The 23,357-nt window shown below is 41.2% G+C and overlaps 1 protein-coding gene across 1 annotated transcript in view; it reads right to left on the bottom strand.

The window, feature by feature from the left end:
- Nucleotides 1–23,089, bottom strand: part of LOC145418128 (glutamate receptor 1-like) — a 722,099-nt gene extending 699,010 nt beyond the window's left edge. Inside the window, exons 1-2 of the mRNA XM_080286652.1 lie at nucleotides 23,083–23,089; nucleotides 22,189–22,341 (exon numbers count right to left, since the gene is read on the bottom strand). Of these exons, the coding sequence (XP_080142778.1) occupies nucleotides 22,189–22,341; nucleotides 23,083–23,089 (160 nt within the window). The remainder of the gene's footprint in view (nucleotides 1–22,188; nucleotides 22,342–23,082) is intronic.
- Between the last annotated feature and the right edge of the window lie 268 nt (nucleotides 23,090–23,357).

Here is a 23,357-nt window from a genome sequence, read left to right on the forward strand (position 1 = left end):
TCCACCACTTTCTTCCTAAATCCTCGCTTTGATGTCTCACTCCTACTGCCACCAGATTACTATAGCCAGTCACATGAAACATCTCTTTATGCTACAATATGAGTACTACATTTCAAAAAGGGAACAGGAGCAATTACACCGTTCATTCCTTGATTCTCCTCTTTCCTTTCTCTTTTACTTTCCTTCCGTACTTTCTGCTTTTCACTTTCCTTCTCCTTCCTCACCTACTTTACTTTCTTCTTCCTCTTTCTCTCCCATCCTCTTCGTCCCTCCTCTTCTTCCTTTCGGCCAATGATGCAAATTTCCCTTTCAATATACCTATCAGTTGACAATTTTATTCAGCTTTGGAGAAACTTTTCCTTCAGAGGGAATCATTTAGATAAAATACGTCTGCCTGAAGGAAGAATACAGTATGAAACCGTCTTCGTGGCGACGTTAAGCCATTTTGTAAAAGGGCGCCTATCATTTATTCTTATTATCGCCAGATGATTGAACTTACAAAAAAATGATTTTTGTGGTGAAAGATCATTTATTTTTTAGCTTGGCTAAATCGTAAAATTCTTACTCTCCCCCCTTCCTCCCTAACCTACTCTCTTTATATTTCCCTCATTATGAGGATAGTTTTATTGTGTTCTGATTGTAACCGACACAGTTATTCTCAACTAGTATATATACATCACACAATACTTTAAATAGTAGGTATGGTTTACATGATGATGATGACGGTGATGATGATGATAATGATAAATGAAAAAGGTGATAGCGATAATGATAACGATGATGACAGTGATTATGATGACATGTGAGGAAATTACCGTCATAATGACCAACGCCCATCAGTCACCATTTTCACTAGTCACTAATAATCCTCTCAGTACTACTACCATCATCAAAGTCTGTGCCACTAAAGTATTCATCATTTAAAGGTCCTCATATTCCAACATTACCACCACCTCTATGGCAATATATAAGTTCTCAAAATCCAATATCACCTGGAGTGTAATTGGCTGGCAGTTTTATCTAAAGTTTTATTGTGGAGATTAGTGCCAGGGGCCAGGGAGCCTTAGGAAAAAAGGGTGGAATAAGGGAGAGGGGTGGAAGGTACGTAAGATGGATCAGGGAATGGGAGACAGGAGAGAAGAAGGGAGATGTTGAGTGGAATGGGAGAAGGCAGCATGAAGGAGAAAGAATAGAAAAGGAAGGAAAGGGAGGAGGAGAGAAGATAAGCTGGAGAGAAGGATAGGGTATGAGAGAAGACGAAAAGTACAGGGGAGGATGAGTGGAGTAGTTGAGGGGGAGGAATGATGGGGGAAGTGGAATGAAGAAGGAGGAAAGAGGAATCGATAGACGGAGAGGAGGAGCTTGAAATAGGGGATGGGGAGAGCGAAGAAAATAAGCATTATGATGGGTGGGGGAAAAGGCTAATTGCAGTGGGGATGAAAGGAAGAGATTGGCCTGGAATGATCGAGGGGAAGGGGAAGCGGAAAGTGGAAAGGAGAGAGGAGCACAAAGGAATGCAAAAAGACCAGATTGTTTCCCCCCTCCCTGTGGCGAGGGGGACACAATCCGGCCGCACTATGAGTTGGTACTACTAGTCTGCGGCCAGGTTGTGTTAGGAAGAATTCTGCCACCGTATCCCGTGCGTGTCGTAAAAGACGACTAAAAGAGGCGGGGTGAGGGGACTAGGGACCCCCTCCTCTGTTTTTTGAGTTCCTAAAAAGAGACAGGCCAGAGAAAAGGATGGGGGATTGAGTTATCCCCGTACCCTGATGATTGGGTCTATGAATGTGCGTGGATGTAGTACGATTGAGGCTAAAAGGGCGGAGATTGGGAGAATGTTTGTGAGAAAAAGTTGGATGTGTTAGCTTTGAGTGAAACGAAGATGAAAGGGAAGGGGGAATCTATGTTTGGAAGTGTAAATGGAAGATTGACAGGTGTTGATAGAGGAAAGGCAAGAGGAGGTGTGGCCTTGTTAGTGAGACCGGAAGTACAGCGGGGTGTGATTGAATGGAAGGAGGTGTCATCGAGACTGATGTGGGTAAAAGCGAAATTTAAACGTGAGTTGTGGATGTTTGTGAGTGCATATGGTCCTGGTAGTGAAAGAGATGAAGAAGAGAGGGAGTCTTTCTGGAATGATGTTGATGAGTGTTTGCAGAGTTTGGGGACGAATGTGAAAGTGGTAATGATGGGTGATCTGAATGCTAGAGTGGGAAATGTAGCAGTTGAGGGTATAGTTGGTATGCATGGTGTGCCTGGAAGAAATGAAAATGGGGAACGAATGATGTGGATGTGTGTTGAGCGAGAGATGGTGATTAGAAATACCTTTGTTTGAGAAGAAAGATATTTATAAGTATACATGGGTGAGACAGGAGGGTGGAAAGGTTGTTGATAGATCATTGATGGACTATGTATTTGTGTCCAGGAATGTAATAGGAAGATTGGTGGATGTGAGAGTTTTGAGAGGGGAATGTGGAGGTATGTCTGACAACTACCTGGTGGAGGGAAAGTTGAGAGTAGGTAAGAGATGGGTGTGAGCTAGGAGAGTTAGGTGTGGCAGGGAGATTTTGAAAGTGAGTGAGTTGGATAAAAGAGAGAAATTGATAGAGTATCAGACGAAGTTGAACGATGAGTGGAACGCAGTGATATTTCAGGAGAATGGCAGTGTGGAGGAGGAATGGCAGTTGTTTAAGACGGTGGGGCATGCGGAAGAGGTGTGTGGTGCGAGATGAGTGGGTGGTGGTGTAAGAAAAGGAAGTGAATGGTGGTGCGAGGAATTAATTATGGCTGTGGTTGATAAGAGACGTGCATATGAAATGTGGTTGCAGAGGAATGATGAGGTGTCATATGAGAGGTATAAGGAAAAGAGGATTAGGGCAAGAAGGGCTGTGCATGATGCTAAAGTGGCTGGCAGATGAGAGGTAGGGTAGGCGGTTGACCGAGAATTTTCAACAGAATAATAAAATGTTTTGGAAGGAGGTGAAAAGGGTGCAAAAGGAAGCGTTTGGGAAGAAAAAGCGAGTAAAAGCAGAGGATGGGAAAAAACGAGATGGATACAGTAAGGAAGAGATGGGCGCAGTATTTTGAAAGAATGGTATATATAGAGGAGGAAAGGGAGGCTGAGATTGTGCCAGATGGAAGGGTGCAAGGAATAAATGGTGGGAGAGTTGAATGATTCTTTGATCACGAAGGAGGAAGTGCAGGAGGCAGTAAAGAAGATGAAAACAGGGAAAGCTGCAGGCGAATGACAGTAAATTATTGTGGAATTCGATATACTGGAAAGGAAATGTAGAAGTAAATGAATGTGAACAACCTAATCATGAACTGTTTATAGAACACGTTGAACATTTGTAATATCCTGGAAATATTCCCGATAAAGAAGATGTGAATTTGGAAAATAATGTCCCATATATCCCAGTGCTGGACGATCCATTTTCTGTGGACGAGTTAAATCAGGCTGTTAGGAGTATAAATAAGAACAAAAGTTATAGCGGTATATGCCCAGGTCTTATAAACATGCTCCAGTTTTCTTGGTTTCTCTTCATTCTAACTCTGTTTAATATTATATTTACATGTACATATTATCCAGCTGTGGTGCCATAGTACATTAGTGATGATGTTTAAGTCTGGAAGTAAAATGATATGCTATAACTATCATGGAATATCTGTAATGGACACACTCGCAAACGTCTATGACACTTAAATTCTTAATAGATTAATGTTATGGTGCAATATTAGTCAGTTCCATGCTGGAGCTCAAAAGGAAAGAAGTTGCTTAGAAAAAATACCAACACTACGTCTGTTGTGTGATCACTCCGTGTTTAAAAGAGTCAAGTTATGTGTCCTCTTTGTAGATTTCAGTAAGGCACACGATCGTGTACCAAGAAAAAGGATGATTGAAGTGTGAAAAGAAATGGTTTGCGGAAAACGGATGTTGAAGACCATTCAAGTAATGTAGAAATGTACGAAACACATACAGAAATCTATCATAATTAGTGCATCAATCGGTGTCCGCCAAGGAGCTCCGGCCAGCTGTATTGTTTTTATTATGTATATTGATCGCTTGGTCCATATGCTTGGTAATGAAACTGCAGTAGATGGTTTTTTAGGTGGCCCAGTCGGTAGAGAGGTGGCCTGCAGTCATAACGGACCCAGGTTCAATTCCCCGCAGCGGCAGGGAACAGTTTAAGGATTTGAATGTAATAAACTCAGACTTTACTGATGTACCAGAAGACCCTCCGACATGTCGTAAAAATACCCCCCCAAATACCAAAACACCAGTCCTGTATGAGACAGCCCTAGCATGTATTCAATATGGACGGTGGGTCTTAGTGCAGAAAGTGGTGACATGTAGAGGTGTATGGTATGTAGGAGGAAAACTGTGCCTTGGGAGCAGGCAGTGAAGCCTATGCCCAGAGTCGGACACATTAAAAAAAAAAAAAATGGCGGTTTAAGTGTACTATTAATGGATGATGCAGTAATTTTAGCAACTAACAGGGAAATGTGTCTAATAAAATTGAATGTACTAATAAATTATTGCTGTGATTATGGAATGATTAGTAATGAAAAGAAGACAAAGTTTTTTTGTTATTAATGAAGATAGACGTGATAAAGAAGAACTAAAGGTAGGTGATGTGAGAGAATCCTACACCATTCAGTACTTGTACCTCGGGGTGTGGTTTACCGAGACCGAGAAAATGCACAGTGTGATTGCATTACATGAAACTTATAGTGAAGCAATCATTAACAAGTTCTCTATATTTTGTGCCACCACAATTCGCAATTGTCATATATGTATAAGAGAAGAGTGTTCGATCTATTGTTACGTCATCTCTGATATATAGTTCTGAATCATGGCTTACCAACAATATCAAAGGAATTGGGAGACAATATAGTAGATTAATCAGGTGCTTACCAGGTGTTAGGGAAAATACTAATATTAACTTTTGCATGTTAGAAGAGGACATCACGCCAGTCATAGACCTAATCATAAGACAAAGGAAGAAATTTTTTTAGGGCAAAGCTGGATCACGCAGACCAGGAAGACCCATTTAATTTGGTATGTGTAGAGATCAAAACACTCCTAGATACAGAGTACTTTCAAATGCATTTCAGCAATATGACGAACTAGATCCATTAGATAAGATCTCTGTGTACGCGAAGAGTCTGCCAATGCACCCTTCTCTGACTGTGTATGAGGTGTATTGCACGGACAATTATATTCCAGATTTTTATCGAACATCGTCTTACAATTTTCAAGTGGAGACCGGCGGATGAAACCGTACACCAGCCTAACTTACAACATGTCCGTGCGATGATGCTTCCGTGCAGACGGGGGAGCATGCATGAATATCATGTACTCTGACGGAAAACTGTCGTAAGAGATACAGAATGCTTAATTTTAGAAATGTACGTTTATTTATGAACGAAAACAATCATGTAATTGAACTATGTAAATATGTGAATGATGTATTGCGAATTTGTGCATAATTTTAGCCACCTACTAAACTGTATGATATATTATTAATGGACAAAATATTAATGTAAATGGTATTTTAATTAAAAAAAAAAGGTGTACTATGTACAGAGTCTATTCTGTGTAACGTTTATGCTATGTAATGCTTATTTTGTCAATAAACAACTGACTAACTGCTGATGTAGGACTAGGCTTTGTGAGGCAGCCATTGTTACTGGGAGGTGTTGTGACGTCTGTTACTTATTAGCCTTATGTATAGAATTATATATACTGTACTATATTCCCTTATAAAATTATGATCTTCCCTCACTCTTTAAGTAATTAGAATCAATAAATACGATTTAGTAACCATTGGATGCGGGTCAACTGCACTGGAAATGTGGAGAGAATGGATAACAAGAGAGTGGTGAAAAAGGTATATCTGAGCGAATTTGAAGGAGAGAGGAGGCGAGGTAGGCCAAGGAGAAGGTGGAGGAATATGGTGGATGAGTGTGTGAGGAAGTGAGGTTTGGAAGTCGGTGAGGTTAGGTAACTGACAAGAGATCGAGCTGGCTGAATGAATACTGTGAGGAGAATTGCATGATCAGGGATTTGGCACCCCTTCTTAACATGACACCGTCCAAATTGGCTTTGTCAGATACGTTTAAGTGAAGCTACAGAACGTGTTGAATGTTTTTGGTGCATCAGATAGAGCCAGGATTCCGGGGACTTGAATGATGAGTGAATGGAAGCGTGGCCCATTGCAGTGAGGAAATTTGGGCTGTCTGGACGTTGCTACTCCTAACATTGCCCTAGGGTGGAAAAGGGGGTCCGGATGATGATGATACTGCACTGGAATTATGCGTAGGTGAAAAAAAAAAAAAAAAAAAGTTTTCGATTCCCAAATTTATGTTTTTTCCTGTCATGTTGTTCCATCATGGTACCGAGGAAAGGCTGTATATCAGTCACCAGGCAGCAGGTGGTAAAAATGATGATGTTAATATAAACCACTTTTGGTAAACAGTTTTTTACGGCATAGTTGTCAAAGTGATTTTTTTCCCCAAAATTTACACTTTTGTTTTTGTATATTTTTACAGAGAGATGTTCCCTTTTCATTTTATCTTTTCTGTTTCAGTAAGTTAAGTAAACTTCAGAGTTAATGTGTATTTTTATTATCAATAAACTGCCAATAGAATTTTTTCTTCCTACCGGATCTCTTTGACCCAGTGATACCAGAATCGTTACAAAAGATTGAAGATACTGTTCTAACGTGAAAGGTTAGTCTGGGGTAGGGTAGTTTAGGTTAGGAGATTAGTTTAATTTAGTTTATTTTACGTTAGAACCCTTACACCGAGGGCACGTTTACCAATGTTTTACGTGTGCTGGGGGGTTATTCGGGCTCCGACAGACTCTCAAAAAATATTTGCCAAAAATCAGTTATTAGTCCTAGAATATTAAAATTACATATGCTTATGGTACATACCTTCAGCTTTCTCCTGGAATGTTTGTTGAGCCTTCATCTGTTACCGTAGGACTTGTGGAGACCTCTGAAGTTGGGTAACGAAGTCTCCACTTTACACTTCCCGACAACCCGTAATATGATTACCACAGCCAGATACAAACACTATAAACACTACTCTATGATTTTCAACTGACTCCAAAAAAAAAAAAAAAAACACTGTGAAAGCAATGAAAATTACGAGCGCGTCTGACCGTCGTACCTGCGCTAGTTCTCTCATGGTACTCTGTCATTTATTATTCATAAAACCCCTCACACTTTATATTTCTATTACTATATAACACTTATATATATCTACAGTCTTTATCCATAAGTTTCCTTCAGTAGTATTAGTTTATCGTCACTGTAGGGATTCAATTTCTTTCAGTAAAATACGTAGCATTCACTTTCTCGTCCTGTATACTAGCATTGAGAGTGAATGTCACTTTCACCTTCACTCTCATAACTCATAGTATTCAGACATGCTAGAGTGAAACTTTCACTTTCATTACTCCTAGGGTATATACTCGTATTCTTATAATACTACTCATCTACATTTCTATTTACGTTCTCTATTTTATTTACGTTATTTACATTTCTATTTTATTTACACTGTGTTATGCACTGTCACTTGAAGTAACTTATAAAACTATTTTCCACTGTTCACGTGTATTTACATTCATTACTTTCACTTGCTGTTTACACATTATTTACACATTATTTACAATTCCACTTGCACTGTTTTACTCAATAGAAAGATCGTAGTCACTCTTTTATCAATTGTCAGCCCTTTACCTCTTTCCACACGAGGTTTAGTAGAGGGTAAAGGTCACAGGGCCATTTGCATGGGGGTGAAAAAAGGCCTTGAAGTCAGCAAGAGCAAACAGACATACCTCCACATTGGAAGATGACAGTGAACTGATAAGGGTGGGCCGGGATGGTGGCCTACCTAGGGAAATGTATTACTGCCAACGTTAGCCTCTTGACACAGCTAATATATAACAGTGAAATGATTGGCAGGAAATCTAGACAATACGTTATAAATTAGGTAGTTCCAGGTGAATGTAAATATCACTTAGGCTTCTCCCTTCCCTCCTTATATGTATATTTATTACGAAAATAGATTATACGGCATATTTCAAGGGGAAATAAACAACGAAAATTAGCGAACGAGTGCACGTGAGGTGTTGTCAGGTGATAATTAGCTAATTCCAGGTGTATGGCACTCTCACTTACCTTATTTCTTTCTTGTATATATTATTTGGTATAAGAATAGGGCATATGGCTTATTTCAATGGATGAAATCAGTGAAAAATTCCAGGGAAGATTTACTTAGCGTAGCACGGCCAGGCAGGCGAGAGGATAGGGTAATGGAGGGGGGGTAGGGAGGGGAGTCAAGAACGGGGAGAAATGGCTAAATTGTCAACAATGGATGGGAGTACAGATGAGATTAGGAGTGCTGACTAGTGTTGGACATTGGCAGTACTGATAGATGATACAAGCCCCCACTTGGAAGCCCGGGTGAATTCAAAATAACACAGAATCACAAAAGCGACGCCCCGCGGTATGATCCCTTGCTCCCAAGCGTAAAGAAAGTGACGCCCCGCGGTTAAGGGGTTAAGGAGGTGAGGTTGGGATAGGTTAGCATTAATGAAGAAATTTGTTTAGTTTTTGTTTGGTCAGGTTATAATACTTTAAGTGTAATGGATACTTTTCCTCAGAACTATTTAGGCTTGATTTACCCTTAAAGCTCAGGGGACGGATGCATTAATGCGTTCCCGCAAAGTTACCATAAGGCCACTGCCGCTACGGTCCTCTTACGATGGTCAGTGTTTTGCCATGCACAAACATTTCTCCCACCATCGTACGGTGACCATAAAGCTAAGGGCGGGGAAGAACTAGCTGTGTTTGGGGGAATTTTTCCTCGCTCAGCTGATGACCTCTTTCACCAGCCACAATGCATGATGCTTCTCTACCTAGAAGCTTCAGCCAATCATCGTGTTTGGAGACACTGCTTCTCTCAGGTGATGAGAACTCAAAAATAAAACAAGGAACAGGCCCTCTCACACTTGAATGAAATATATCAAATGTTTATTGGTTCGGGAAGTGCAGAGTGAGCAGAAAACATTACTCACATTATTATCAGCACAACTACTGCTGCATGTTGTGCAGCAGTATTGTACATTACTATTACTATACCTATACAATAATGTACATTATATTCAGTGCACTGTACCGACTGAATTTCTCGTATATTTAACATTACAGCTATACAACACTGCTACAACATGAATGTGTGTTGTACATAACTAACCTGACACAACTCTACGTTGTACACTACTGTACATGACAGCATATGTAGAAAGAAAAGTCCCTAGTACACAAGCCACTGGGATAAAAGCTCCAGCAAGGAAAATAAATTTGCTTATTATTTCCCTTATTTGTTTAACAATAACCTATCCTGACTTAACAACCTAAAATATCCTGGCCTAAGGTAACTGAACAACCAAGGCAACCTAACTAACCTTAACTGAACCTAACCTTAATCGAAAAACCAAACCTTTCCTAACTAAATTATTTAACCTAACATAAATAACTTGGCCCAACAAACATGACAAAATTGAGGAAGCTAACCTAAGCTACAAGAACAAGCTAATCTTAACATGACCTAACAAGTTATATTTATCTTATCAATCCCTAACCTTGACCAGAGACTCGCATACTATTCTTGGTCATTCCCTGCATTTGCCAGAAAATACTGGATGATTCCTCTCTAACTCCCATGGGGGGTGGAATCCCCCCTTGGGAGTTATATTAAATAAATAAATGCTCTAGAGTTCATTCTAAAATTTAATGGCTTGGGCTTTTGTGGTCTTGTGGAAATTTTTGGTATGTAATGGATATATTATGAAGATTTTATATTTTTATATGTAGCATGACAATTATTTGAGGACACAGATTTTGTCCTTGCTCTTAAAAAACACAAATCAAAAGCCAAAAAAACATCAAATCTAAAACCAACATATAACACGCTTTTATGACCGTTTTGGCTTTTTCTATTTATTCCTCCTTTGGAATGTCCAGATTCCCCCTGCCCTCTTCCCCTAACTTAAACTAACAAACTACCTCAAAATTACCTTAAACCAAAGTTAGTCTAGTATAACAAATTAAGCTAACTTTAACCTACCCCATCCCCAGAATAAACTATCTATCTATCTATTGCCAGAGACCTTGATTCCATAAGGGGTGGCCACAAACAAATCGCCTCTGTGTCGCCCTGTCCCCCGGCATTTCACTGCCCCGCTCCCAGCTCACACCCCAGTATCTCATATAACTCTCCACTCCATCCCATTGTCGGCCTCCCACTCCCTCTCCTCCCCTCCATCTCACTGACATACACTCTCCTCGTCAGTCTCTCACTCTCTATCCTCTTCACATGGCCAGACCACCTCAGTGTGTTTCTCCCAACGCTTCCTATCACATCCACATCAACACCACAACGCTCCTTCACTTCCTCATTTGTCAGTCTGTCTCTCCATGTGACTCCACATGTTCCTTTCAAATAACTCATTTCCATTGCGCTCACTCTTGACTTCCCTCCAGCAAGTCCAAGCTTCAACTCCTTACGTTAGCGTTGGTATCACAATACTGTTATGTACCGGTAGTAACTTTTTCACTTTCATGCTCACTTTCCTGTTTCTTATCATTGCTTTCAAGGAACCAGCAGCCTTTCTTCCTTGTTGTACCCTTTCAAGCACTTCACCCTCTAGACTTCCATCCTTACTCATCACATTACCCAAGTACTTAAACGCACTCATATTTTCCATTTCCTCCTCATCCAACCTCACTGTACACTCACTGCCTTCACTTCTCTCGAAAACTAACATAATCTAAATAAAAATCTAAATAAAAAAATAAACTAACATAATCTTAATATCCTATTTAAAATATGCCAATCTGACCTCAGAATAACCGAAGCCTAACCTAACCTAGCCTAATTCTTTAACTAATCTCACCCAACGCTTATCCAATCTACATTAGCCTAACCAAAGTATCACAAAGCTAACCTTACTATGACCCAATCCAAAAATAAGCAAACCTATCCTAACAAAAATATTCCTAATTAAAAATAAACTTAAACCTAACCTAACTCATTTCTTAAACTAATAAAATCTAACCCAAAACTTACCTCATCTTAAATTGGCCTAAACATAGTTAAACTTAGCAAAGCTAATCATAAGCCAGTCAAAAGATAAACCAACCTAACCTAACAAAAATTTACCTTATCTAACCTAAACTTTAACCTAACCTAACCTAACCTTGATCTTAAATAAACCCATCTCAAAGTAGTAGTACCTTTAAAAGGGACTTTTGTTTTAGGGGCTTGACCTATTAGACTATTCTGCCAGGAGATTTCGTCCTGACAGTGTACACTACTATACAACATGACACATTATACTATAATGTACAGCACTATACCTTACAGTATTACGCACTAACATTACAGTATACTTCTGTAGGCTACAACATTAAAGCACACTATAATTCTGTACAACACAAAAGCATACTTTAATACTGTGAAACACTAATGTACACTATAGTACTATTCAACACTAATGTACACTAAAATACCGTACACCACTAATGGACACATGATACAGTAGAGGACGAATGTACACTAGTACTGAACCCACTAATTTAGCTGTATTGTGATGAGAAGGGTGGGTGGTGAGCTGAGTGAACGAAAGGCAATGATTGATTATGTGTGTGTGGATGACAGGACGAGGTGTGTTATGGATGTAAAAGTATATACAGGTTGGGGGAGCGGACTCTCTGACCACCACTGGATAGTGGTCAGAATCGAAGTCCAAATGAAATGGAGAAATAGAATAAGGGAAGGACAGTAGAAAGCAGTTCATACAAAGAGGGTGTAAAGGTTACAAGACTATGGAAAAAAGGCAGAATATAAGAGGGAAGCGGAGGAGCGATTGGGTAAATATGGATTGGAGCAGATGGGGGACATGGAAGGTGTGTGCAAGATATTCACAGACGAAATCTGTGCAGCATGTGAGGTGGTGTGTGCGGAGAAGAGACGACGAAAGGGGGTACAGGGAACAGCATGGTGGAATGGAGAGGTGAGACAGGCTGTGGAACAAAAGAAAGAAGCATATAATGAGTGGATGAGAAACAGGGACGTGGAAGAAGTTGAGAGATGGAAGAAAGAGTTATATGTAGACAGGGAGAGGGAGATGAAAAGATTAGTAAGAGAGATTAGTAACTTATTTTTATCCCAATATCCTTTTTTCATCTAAAGTCCCATCATTCACCTTGTGCACCTCCTTCTCCCCCTTACCCATTTTTATATATTTTAATTCCAGTTCCTTTCTTAACTAAGACCTATTTTTCCTTTTCTTCCTCCTCCTCTTGTCTTCCGACAAATCTCCTCATTCTCTTTCTGCTTTTCAGCCTCTTCCTTCTGCGCCTCCTCATTTTCGGAGCTTTATTCCATGCCTCTCTTTTCATCCTGCTGCTTCTTGGCCTCCTTATTCTTCTGCTCTTCCTCCTTCTCCTCCCTTTATTCCATGCCTTTCTTTTCATCCTGCTTCTCCACATACACCTTTCTCTTCTTCCCAGGTTCCTTTCTTACCCTCATGCTTTCCTCCAGCGTTTAGTCTTCTGGGATGCACTCTTCTCTCCTCCATTATTGTCTGTGTCTCTGTTCCCTTCTTTCTCTTTCTCTATTTTCCTTCTTTCTTCTTTCCCGCCAGAGACCTCCTTCTCATCATCATCATCATCCATCTCCCCTCCTCCCACTCTCCATTTCCCTCCTGCTCCGTCTCCTTGGACTATTTCCATAACGATCACAGGCAGTTCCCTTGGCGGACTTAATCTTCTTTCAGGTTGAGACTCTCTCTGATCCTCTCCTCTGTATACTCTCTCTCTCTCTCTCTCTCTCTCTCTCTCTCTCTCTCTCTCTCCATCTATCTATCTATCTCTCAGCACACTTGATAGATAGCGTTAATATCGTTTTTTCTTTATGCCTGTGAGTTAGCCTTTATGTAAGTACGTTAGGTTTTGTCATCAGCATCAGAGTCTAGACATCATTGCTGCAAAGGCCACAACTCAGGTTCAGTTCGTCGAAAGAACAATATTTTGGATCTTTTTATTTTGGAGAAAATTTAACACTTGTCCCAGATCCTCTTGCTGAAGACTCTATTGACAAAGAACGGTGACCATTCCCAACCCACTAACTATCCTCCAATTGCTTTAATATCCTGTATCTCAAAAGTTTTCGAGTCAATTCTTAATCGAAGTATTTTGAAGCATGTATCCTATCACGACCTTGTTTCTGATCGTCAGTATAGGTTCCGTCAGGGACGCTCCACTGGCCATCTTCTCACCTACCTTTCAGACACATGGTCATCCTCCTTTCGGGACTTTGGCGAAAGCTTTGACATTGTACTTGACATCTCAAAGGCTTCGATCGAGACTGGCATAAACCTTTAATTTCCAAACTGCCGTCTTACGGTTTCTATCCTTCTATCTGTGCCTTCATCTCTAGCTTCCTTTCTGGTCGTTCTATAGCCGCTGTTGCAGACGGCCATCGTTCTTCTCCTAGATCTATCAACAGTGATGTTCCTTTTATTCATCAATGATCTTCTAAGCTGTACATCTAACCCTATCCACTCATACTCTCCACTCTTCACCTTTCCATTCGGTTCCCGCAACGTCCATCTCAACAGTTACTTCAACATACAAGGGATGAGGCTATGGCACACCTAATGTCTGACTTGGCTCGTATCTCTGACGGGGGTAAAAATAGTCTGGTTGTTTTTAATACATCAAAGACTCGGTTCTTACACCTATCAACCCGACAAAATCTTCCACAGGCGTACCCACTAATGTTTAATAATATTCAGCTTAATCCTGCATCATCCTTGAACATGCTTGGGGTTTCATTTACTCGGGACTTATCTTGGAAAGATCATATTACATCCCTTGTAAAATCTGCTTCCAAGAGATTAGGTGTGCTAAGCCGACTCCGTTCCTTCTTTACCCCTGCACAATTGTTGACTCTATACACTGGTTTTATCTGCCCCTGTCCGGAGTACAACTCACATGTGTGGGGAGGTTCCCCACATACAGCTCTTCCCAGTAGGGTGGAATCAAAGGCTTTCCGTCTCATTAACTCTCCTCCTCTTACAGGCTCCCTTCAACCTCTGTCTCTTCGGTGCACTATTGCATCTTTATCTCTTTTCTATCGCTGCTTCAATGGCCACTGCTCCTCTGAACTGTCTGCTTGCATTCATCCACCTCTACGACGGGCGCGTAGCACCCGTCTAGCAGCAAACTCTCATCCCTTTTCTCTCCAACTCTCTAATGCAAGAGTTATCCGTTACTCCCAGTCCTTCATTTATGCAACAGGTCAACTCTGGAACTGTCTCCCTCTGTCTGTATTTCCTGCTTCCTATAATCTCCAGTCTTTCAAACGCAGTGTGTCCAGGCATCTCGAAATGATCGGATCTTGAATTTGGCTCTCTCTTGTATTTTGTTTTTCTCTTGGAAGGAACAGTTATTAAAGGCTCATGGCATTTGATTCCTTCTTCCTAGCATTAAAAAAAAAACTAGAGCTGACAGACATAAATGCAAGCCATCATCATCATCATCATCATCATCATCATGATCATCTTTTCTTTTTTTTTCTCCATTTACACCTTCGCTTACCTGGCCGTGTGATGACTGAATAACCTTTGCCTACATTCTCTGAGCTTCATTCACGCTAAGCTTCTACATGGAGGTACTTAAGAGCTCTTGTAAGAGAACTATCAGAATCTTTATACAATAACAGCTAGTGTGGAGCGGGTTCACGAGCGCTGATATACGCTTATGGTGGCATTAACCAGAATCCTACGAAGCACATTCAACCCCGAGTGATACCGAAGCTGGCGTTGCCGAGGGATTTAGCAAAGATGGGGATTTTGGCACAAGGTTGACACTGGGAGTATGTTGCAGGTATTACAACTCTTTTATGTTCAATATGACTGGTACAGTAGTCATTGTACCAAATACCTCCACTCGCAATATCCATTTTCCTTCCCTCTCAGCTCTCTCTCTCTCTCTTACTCCTGCTTCCCTCACTCCTCCCTCACCTACCTCTCAGTTCCTCCTTATCACATTCTAACGCCTTTCTCACTTATCCTTACCTTTTCCTCATCTCGTTCTAACCATTCTCTCAGCCCTTACCGTTCCCCCGGCTCTCCCACTCCTCCCTCATTATCTTGCTCTCACCCCTCCCTCCCCTTTTCCTAGCCCCTCCAAAATCCATTCATCTTTCTTCCATACTTTCATCTCTCCGTCATACCACCCTACCTTCTCCCTCACTCTTCCCTCAAGCTCTCCCTGTATCCCTCACCCCGAAAGTTTCCCCCTCCTCCCAAGTCATTAGGGGGGTCACGCTCCTCATATATCACATTACGGATGGCAGTCCATTGTACCATGTGTTCTAAGATTTCAAAGCCATATATACCTTTCTTTTACTCGTTGTGAGTTATTTTATAATATTCATATATATATATATATATATATATATATATATATATATATATATATATATATATATATTGGTGAACTGGGGGCTGACCCATAAAATTCATAGTTGGAAAACTGTATATAGTTGACGACCTTCCCAGTAACCAGACGAATTCACCTGGAAAGTTTCATTCAGATCCATTATTTAGCACAGGAGGAGTTAAAACACACACACACACACACACACACACACACACACACACACACACACACACACACACACACACACACACACAGGGTGAATCTCGCGCAACGGTATAGAGCGAGGTGCCGAAAATGATATCATCCTGCGTTACAGGATTGGTAAAGTACTAAAGTTGTTCCAGCAATAAATGGGTTACTGGCACCAATAATAGAAATATCAGAATTTCGTATTCTCTCTCAGCTGAACACACTCGTCTGGCGCTAGCGGGAAAGGAATACTAGAGTTGTCTTGACCATAAGAGGGTTAATAGTACCAGTATAAACATTCCCAGGCTTTTGTGACTCACTGAAGTGTATAAAAATCGCATGACTGTTGCTGGTATAGAATACTTAAAATGCCCCGTCAATATTAAGGTTAATGGTATCAGCACTCTCAAGTCTTACATTCATTCAGCTGAATAAAATCGCTTGGCGATATGCTGGACTAATGTACTACAGCTGTCCCGACTGTTCTCTAACATGTCTCTGCAACGTTCCACTCCATGGTGAGAGAGGAAAATATATTAAAAGGGGTTGCTGCCCCCTATGCTTCCGGTGTCTTCAACTTCTTGTATCTGACACGGGTGAATGGCGAGAACTAATCTTACTGAATTGGTGGTACAGTGGAAGGTATTATCGTTTCATCATTAGACTGTAGCACCAGTCGAGCAGGGCGGTACTCCTAAGGTGGATGGAAAGCTGATGACAGGGAGAGCTGCAGCTCCCGTTTCATCAGCCCTCGGGACTAGGTCCCGACCATCCCTTTTTGCTGATCTTTTCAGTGTCTCAGTAACACAGAGAGTAGGCCAGCATGCTCTCCAGCACAAGTTTCTCTAACTATCAACACCAAGCTACATGCACAGTACACACTACACTTCTTTTTCCAAAATAAAAAAAATCATGGCAGCACTACACGTGGCCTTGGAGTCCCCAGGGGTGGGGGACCATATATGCCCCCACCTTCCACCCCTCTCCCGGTGACGACTCGAGCTGCCTGGAACCACTGTCTGACTCTCTTCTTCTTCATTTCTGCAACATTCGCGGTCATTCCTCTAACTTTCGCTCTGTTGAGCACCACCTCTTCTTCTCTAAACCTCACCTTCTTTTTCTAACTGAGAATCAGCTGTCTGAGGCAACTGACAGCAGACCCTTTTTTGTATCCTCCTAATTTCTCATACTCATTTCAAAGCCAAAGGTGGCTGTTGCGTATATGTACACAACGACTTATCTTCCTCTCGTGTTCCTGAACTCGATTCTTCTGAATTCTCTACACTCTGGCTTCAGCTTTCCTGTCATTCTCTGACTAAATATATCTGCACTGTTTACTTATCTCCTAATTCTACTGACTATCAAAAATTCTTTGACTTTGTTACTTCTACGATGAAACACATTCTATCCATTTCTCCTTTCTCTGAAATCTCCATTCTAGGAGATTTCTATATTCACCACCACCTTGGCTCTCCTCTCCTTTCACTGATCCACCTGCTGAACTAGCCTACACCTTTTCTATCCTTAATGACCTAGAGCAGCTTGTACAGCACCCTACCGGTATCCCTGACTGCCTTAGAGAGAGTTCCAACATACTTGACCACTTCCCTATAATTAATCCTTCTGCTTTTACTGTTAATCTTTTCTCCCCGTTGGGCCCCTCCGATCACAACATTATCACCTTAACCTGTCCTATCGCTCCGGTATGTCCTGTGGACCCTCCAAAGAAACGTCGTCCGTGGCACTTTGGAGCTGCAGATTGGGAGGCCCTCAGGCAGTACTTCTTCGATTTTCCCTGGAATGATTATTGCTTCCATGGCTGGAAGCCATCTGAGTGTGCCTTGTGCATTACGTAGGTTATTCTCTAGGGCATGAAAGCATACATTCCTTTCTCATATCCTCTGACTAATGCAAGAAAGCCTTGGTTTAATCACGCTTGTTCTAATGCTGTCCGCAACAAGGAGAGGGCCTATAAAAGGTACCGGAGCCAACCCACCCCTGAATCACATCTTTTATACTTTTCTGCCCAGAATCGTGCTAAGTCTGTTCTTTCCCTCTGCTAAAAATAATTTCATCCGTACTAAATGCTCTCAACTCTCCAACTCGATTTCTCTCTGCTCCTTCTGGCACCTGGCAAAAACCTTTTTAACAACTTTACCTCATCATCCTTCCCTTCTCTTTTCTACTCTGATGGCTCTGTAGCTAGTTCTTCAACTGATAAAGCAGATCTCTTCGCTCAGACTTTCTCCTCCAATTCCACCTTAGACGATTCCGGTGCTGTTCTTCCATCACTCCCCCCCTCTGACTTCCTCATGGCTGATTTTCTGTCATCACTGGCCTCAGTACTAATAAGGCATATAGGCCTGATGGAGTCCCTCTTGTTGTTCTCAAGAACCGTGCTTCTGTGCTTACACCCTGCCTAGGCAAACTCTTTCACCCTCGTGTATCAACTTGTTCCTTTACTTCTTGCTGGAAGTTTGCTCTCATTCAGCCAGTCCCAAAGAAGAGTGACCCTTCCCAACACTCTAACTATTGTCCAATTGGTTTACCATCCCGTATCTCAAAAGTTTTCGAGTCAATTCTTAATAGAATAATTTTAAAGCATGTTTCCTTTCACAACCTTCTTTCTGATCATCAGTATGAGTTCCATCAGGGACGCTCCACTGGCGATATTCTCACCAACCTTTCAGACACATGGTCATCCTCCTTTCGGGACTCTGGCGAAAGCTTTGCCATTGCACTTGACATCTCAAAGGCTTTTGATCGAGTCTGGCATATATCTCTAATTTCCAAACTGCCCTATTACGGTTTCTATCCTTCTATCTGTGCCTTCATCTCAAGCTTCCTTTCTGGTCGTTCTATGGCCGCTGTTGTAGACGGTCATCGTTCTTCTCCTAGATCTATCAACAAAGGTGTTCCTCAGGGCTCTGTCCTATCACCAACTCTCCTCCTTTTATTCATCAATGACCATCTAAGCGGTACATCTAACTCTATCCACTCTTACACTGATGACTCCACCCTTCACCTTTCCATTCGGTTCCCACAACGTCCATCTCAGCAGTTACTTCAACAAACAAGGGATGAGGCTATGGCACACTTAATGTCTGACTTGGCCCGTATCTCTGACTGGGGTAAAAATAATCTGGTTGTTTTTAATGCATCAATCAACTCAGTTTTTACACCTATCAACCCGACAAAATCTTCCACAGGTCTACCCACTAATGTTTAATAATATTCAGCTTAATCCTGCATCATCCTTGAACATGCTAGGGGTTTCATTTACTCGGGACTTATCTTGGAAAGATCATGTAACATCTCTTGTAAAATCTGCTCCCAAGAGATTAGGTGTGCTATGCCGACTCCATTCCTTCTTTACCCCTGCACAATTGTTGACTCTATACACTGATTTTATCTGCCCCTGTGTGGAGTACAACTCTTATGTGTGGAGAGGCTCCCCACATACAGGTCTTCTCAATAAAGTGGAGTCAAAGGCTTTTCTTCTCATTAACTTTGCTCCTCTTACTGACTCCCTTCATCTTCTGTCTCTTCGTCGCACTGTTGCATCTTTATCTTTTTTCTATCGCTACTTCAATGGTTACTGCTCCTCTGCACTGTCTGCATGCATTCCTCCACCTCTACGACGCACGAGTAGCACCCGTCTAGCAGCAAACTCTCATCCCTTTTCTGTCCAACTCTCTAATGCATGAGTTAACCGTTACTCCCAATCCTTCATTTATGCAATAGGTTAACTCTGGAACTGTCTCCCTCTGTCTGTATTTCCTGCTTCTTATGATCTCCAGTCTTTCAAACGCAATGTGTCCAGGTATCTCGAAATGATCGGGTCTTGAATTTGGCTCTTGTATTTTGTTTTTCTCTTGGAAGGAATAATAATTGCGGGCTCGCGGCCTTTGGTTCCTTCTTCCTCGTATAAAAAAAAAATCCACATAGGTTTTGCCTCGGAAGGGCACTTGTTTGAAAGCTCCCAGTCTTTGACAGTTTTTTGCACAAAAACATTTATTTTATTCAAGTGAAGGATTTCTCAGTCTTATTGAGGAACAAAAAGACCCTTCTTTAAAATGGATTATATAATCACACAAACTTGACAAATACACATACCCTCGGAACTACACCTTCAATCCATTACTTGGGTTCAGTTTCATCTACCATTCTTCCACTTCCGACACTGCTCGCTCACTGATCCCAAATGCACCCTGTACCTCCACTTGTCAGATATTCATTGACCTATTCTGGGTAAAAAGTTCACCAATTCATATTTTTCAAGGTCACTTTAACCCATTCACTCTGATGACGTAGGGTTATACTTTACTGTTCCTATCCCACGCAATTCTGTTACCCCTTGAAGAGACCATTTGTAGTGATAAAGTTGGAAACGGTCTCTGTTAACCCCTTCAATTAACGCTTTGTCTCTGTAAATGGACTGAACAAATGTGAAGGGAAGAAGAATGAAGCAGGAAAAATATATCATCGTATTGATTTATTTTCTTAAACTAATTTCTTCAGCCTCTTCCTTCATCATAATAACTTACCCATTGCCCATCATGATACCATACAGGGACTGCCTCATTGAGGAATGTTGTAACAAGATTACTAGGTCGTGCTTTTGTGACATGTCTCTTTTTTTAAGATCAGTCATATCTATTTCAAAGTGATTCAGATCATCAAACTGTTCTTTGCTCCAGCCTCGGAACGAACTTGCTTCCTTTCTTACACCAGACTACTTGCCTAATCACTTTACCATCACCATTTGTTCTTAGGGAAAGTTTAAAATATCGGGGAATGACATCTCTGTATAATATTCAACTCTCATGAAAGACACATCATTTTTGGTATGATATTTGTATCCATTATACCACACATTAAAACAAAAACAAAAGTTATGCTCCACACAAGAATAAATTAATTCTGAATCATACCATTATATCTTCATTTTCCAAAGTCAAAGCAAGAGTTACAATTTATCCCAATTACGAATGCGACCCCAGGGGGAGGAAGTGACGTTTGAGAGAATTAAAGTTGAAGAAGTGACATGTGAAGGTCTGATAGGTGCGGGGGTGACAGGTAAGCATGTGGTAGGTGTAGGAGGGACAAGTGAAGGTGTGATAGTTGTGGGATTGACAGGTGAGGGTGTGATAAATGTGGGGGTGACAGGGGAGGATGTGGTAGGTGTAGGGGGGACAGGTGAGGGTGTGATAGGTGCAGGGGTGACAGGTGAGGGTGTGACAGGTGTGGGGGTGACAGGGAAGGGTGTGATAGGTGTGGGGGTGACAGGTGAGGGAGTGATAGGGGGAGAAGTGACAAGTGATGGTGTGACAGGTTTGGCGGTGTCAGGTTAGGATTTGATGGGTGTGGGAGTGACAGGTGTGGGGGTCTTAGATTAGGGTATGACAGGTCTGAGGATTACAGATGAGGATGTGACAGTTGTAGGGTGTCAGGTGACACGTTTTGGGATAACAGGTGAAGCTGTGACAGGTGAGGATGTGACAAGTGAGGGTGTAGCAGGTGGTTGGGGCAGGTGAGGTTTTGAAAGGTGTGGGGGTAACAGGTGAGGATGTGATAGGTGTGAGGAGTTAGGTGAGAATGCGACAGATATGAGTGCAATAGATATGCCTTCTCGCATATAGTGTTAGGCTGAGGATCTTGAATGGAGTTTCAGTTCATTGGAAACCTTCACAAGAACAGCGGACACCTATATCCCGGGATCTTAAAGTGAGTCATAAAACCACTTGACAACGACACAGAGACATCGCACTTCGAGCCGTATTCCAGGCGGCATAGGAGACTTCGTAGTTCCTCGTGCATGGGGGTTTATTAAGCATATTACTCTACAACATTCACCTGTATGTTACTCAGAGCGCTCTAATACAGACATTGTACTAAGAGCATGCCAGAGGCCATGGAGTTGTAATATGCAAAATAAATCGATAGGGAAGACATGTTACGAAAACTCTTAACCCACTTAGCCTACGAACCTTCTCATGGAGCTCTCGGAAGGATTTATAGATCACTGGAAAATTAAGAAAAAAAAATTCTGGAGATGTAACTCGTTTAACCCAACAGTTTATTTATTTATTTATTTTTTTTCTGCAATTCTTCCTATCTGTACATGATTGCATTCAGCTTTGGCGGGCCATATATTAATGAAGACTTAATGAAGGATATGTCTAACATATCCATTTTCAAAAGTCTGCCCTAGGCTGAATAAAATTATTTCTATATCGTTAATATAAAGCAAAAATATATCACCGATTTGAACTGATTAAATGGAGGTAAAGGAAGAAAAAAATCGTCCGAAGTTCAATGGAAAGAAAATAATTATTACTTACTCCAGATGTCTCAGGAGCAGTTACATGATATTAGGAAATTTTGAAGACACTGCAGAGAGTCACACTTTTTTGGAGCTTGTAAAAGGAGGTAAGAGTTACTGGAAAAGCCAAACAGAATAAAACATAACACTCACTCAGTCTGGATATCTTGAAGGCATCAGCAGTGTTGATAATATCGACGAAGGCGTGTAGCTCGAGTCTGCGGCTGGTTGAGTTTTGGTTGTATTGTTTGATGGCGTGGAGGAAGGCGCCTTGTATGTCCCTCGAGTCACGGTCAAAGATGGCACCTGTACGGGGGAAAAGGAGAACTTGTTAGTTAGTCATTTTTCGAATGAATCCAACAGAGTGAAAGAGGAGAGTTTGTTAGAGGTGTCTATTAAAGGGAAACATTATATATGAATTTTTGTGATAGAATATGTAAAGTAAAAGAGGAATGTTTTAGGGTTCGGGATACACAGCATTATTTCTCTTCCCTGGCAAAGACAGTGTGGAAGAGAAAAAATTGTTAAGAGAATTTGTAAAGGCACAATATAGTACTTTCTTCTATGCTGACAAGGATCCTTAACCTTTTTCCCCTCAAATATTGGCCAAGTGTAGTAAAACTGGATTGCTTATTTGGCTACTTTCCAACGAGATTCATTCCTATATCATGTAAAAACTTATCGAATTTCAGTTGTGCGAGTAGGCCAGTTCCGTCTGGGGAAAACAAGCCGAGTATAATGTGTCAGATCTGTGAGGCACCCACTATGGACTCGTTCATTGCAGGCCAATATTCTGATGGCTGCACACTGTAACAAGCTAAGTAGATTTCTTTAACCCAGGAAACTATATCAGGAGACAATGTGGTTCTAAGCAGCCACCATAGCTTAACTTATTGGTTATATAATTATACATATATACATACATACATTTATACATAAATATAAACGAAAAAACATATATACACATATCAATTCATAAATATATACATACCGTACAATATACGAACATACATACATGTATATACTGTATATTACACACACACATACAGAACATCACACGATATGACGTCTCCCTTCCTTTTTAGCGTAGCCAGGGTATTTCTGCATCAAAGAGTACGTACATTTAACCACCACCACCACCACCATCATCATCATCATCGTCACCATCATCATTCAAATCGCAATTGCCAGGGAAGAGATTGATCCAGAAATAAAGGAAATGAGAGTAATAAATTAGACCCATTACCGCACGTGGTGTCCCATACTAATTGGCACATTATCTTAGCCTTCATCAACATTTTCACTTACCGTACAGTTAATAA

The sequence above is a fragment of the Coenobita brevimanus genome, chromosome 112 (genome assembly GCF_032717465.1).
Source record: "Coenobita brevimanus isolate Jiangsu-jjx chromosome 112, ASM3271746v2, whole genome shotgun sequence".
NCBI classification, from domain to species: domain Eukaryota; kingdom Metazoa; phylum Arthropoda; class Malacostraca; order Decapoda; family Coenobitidae; genus Coenobita; species Coenobita brevimanus.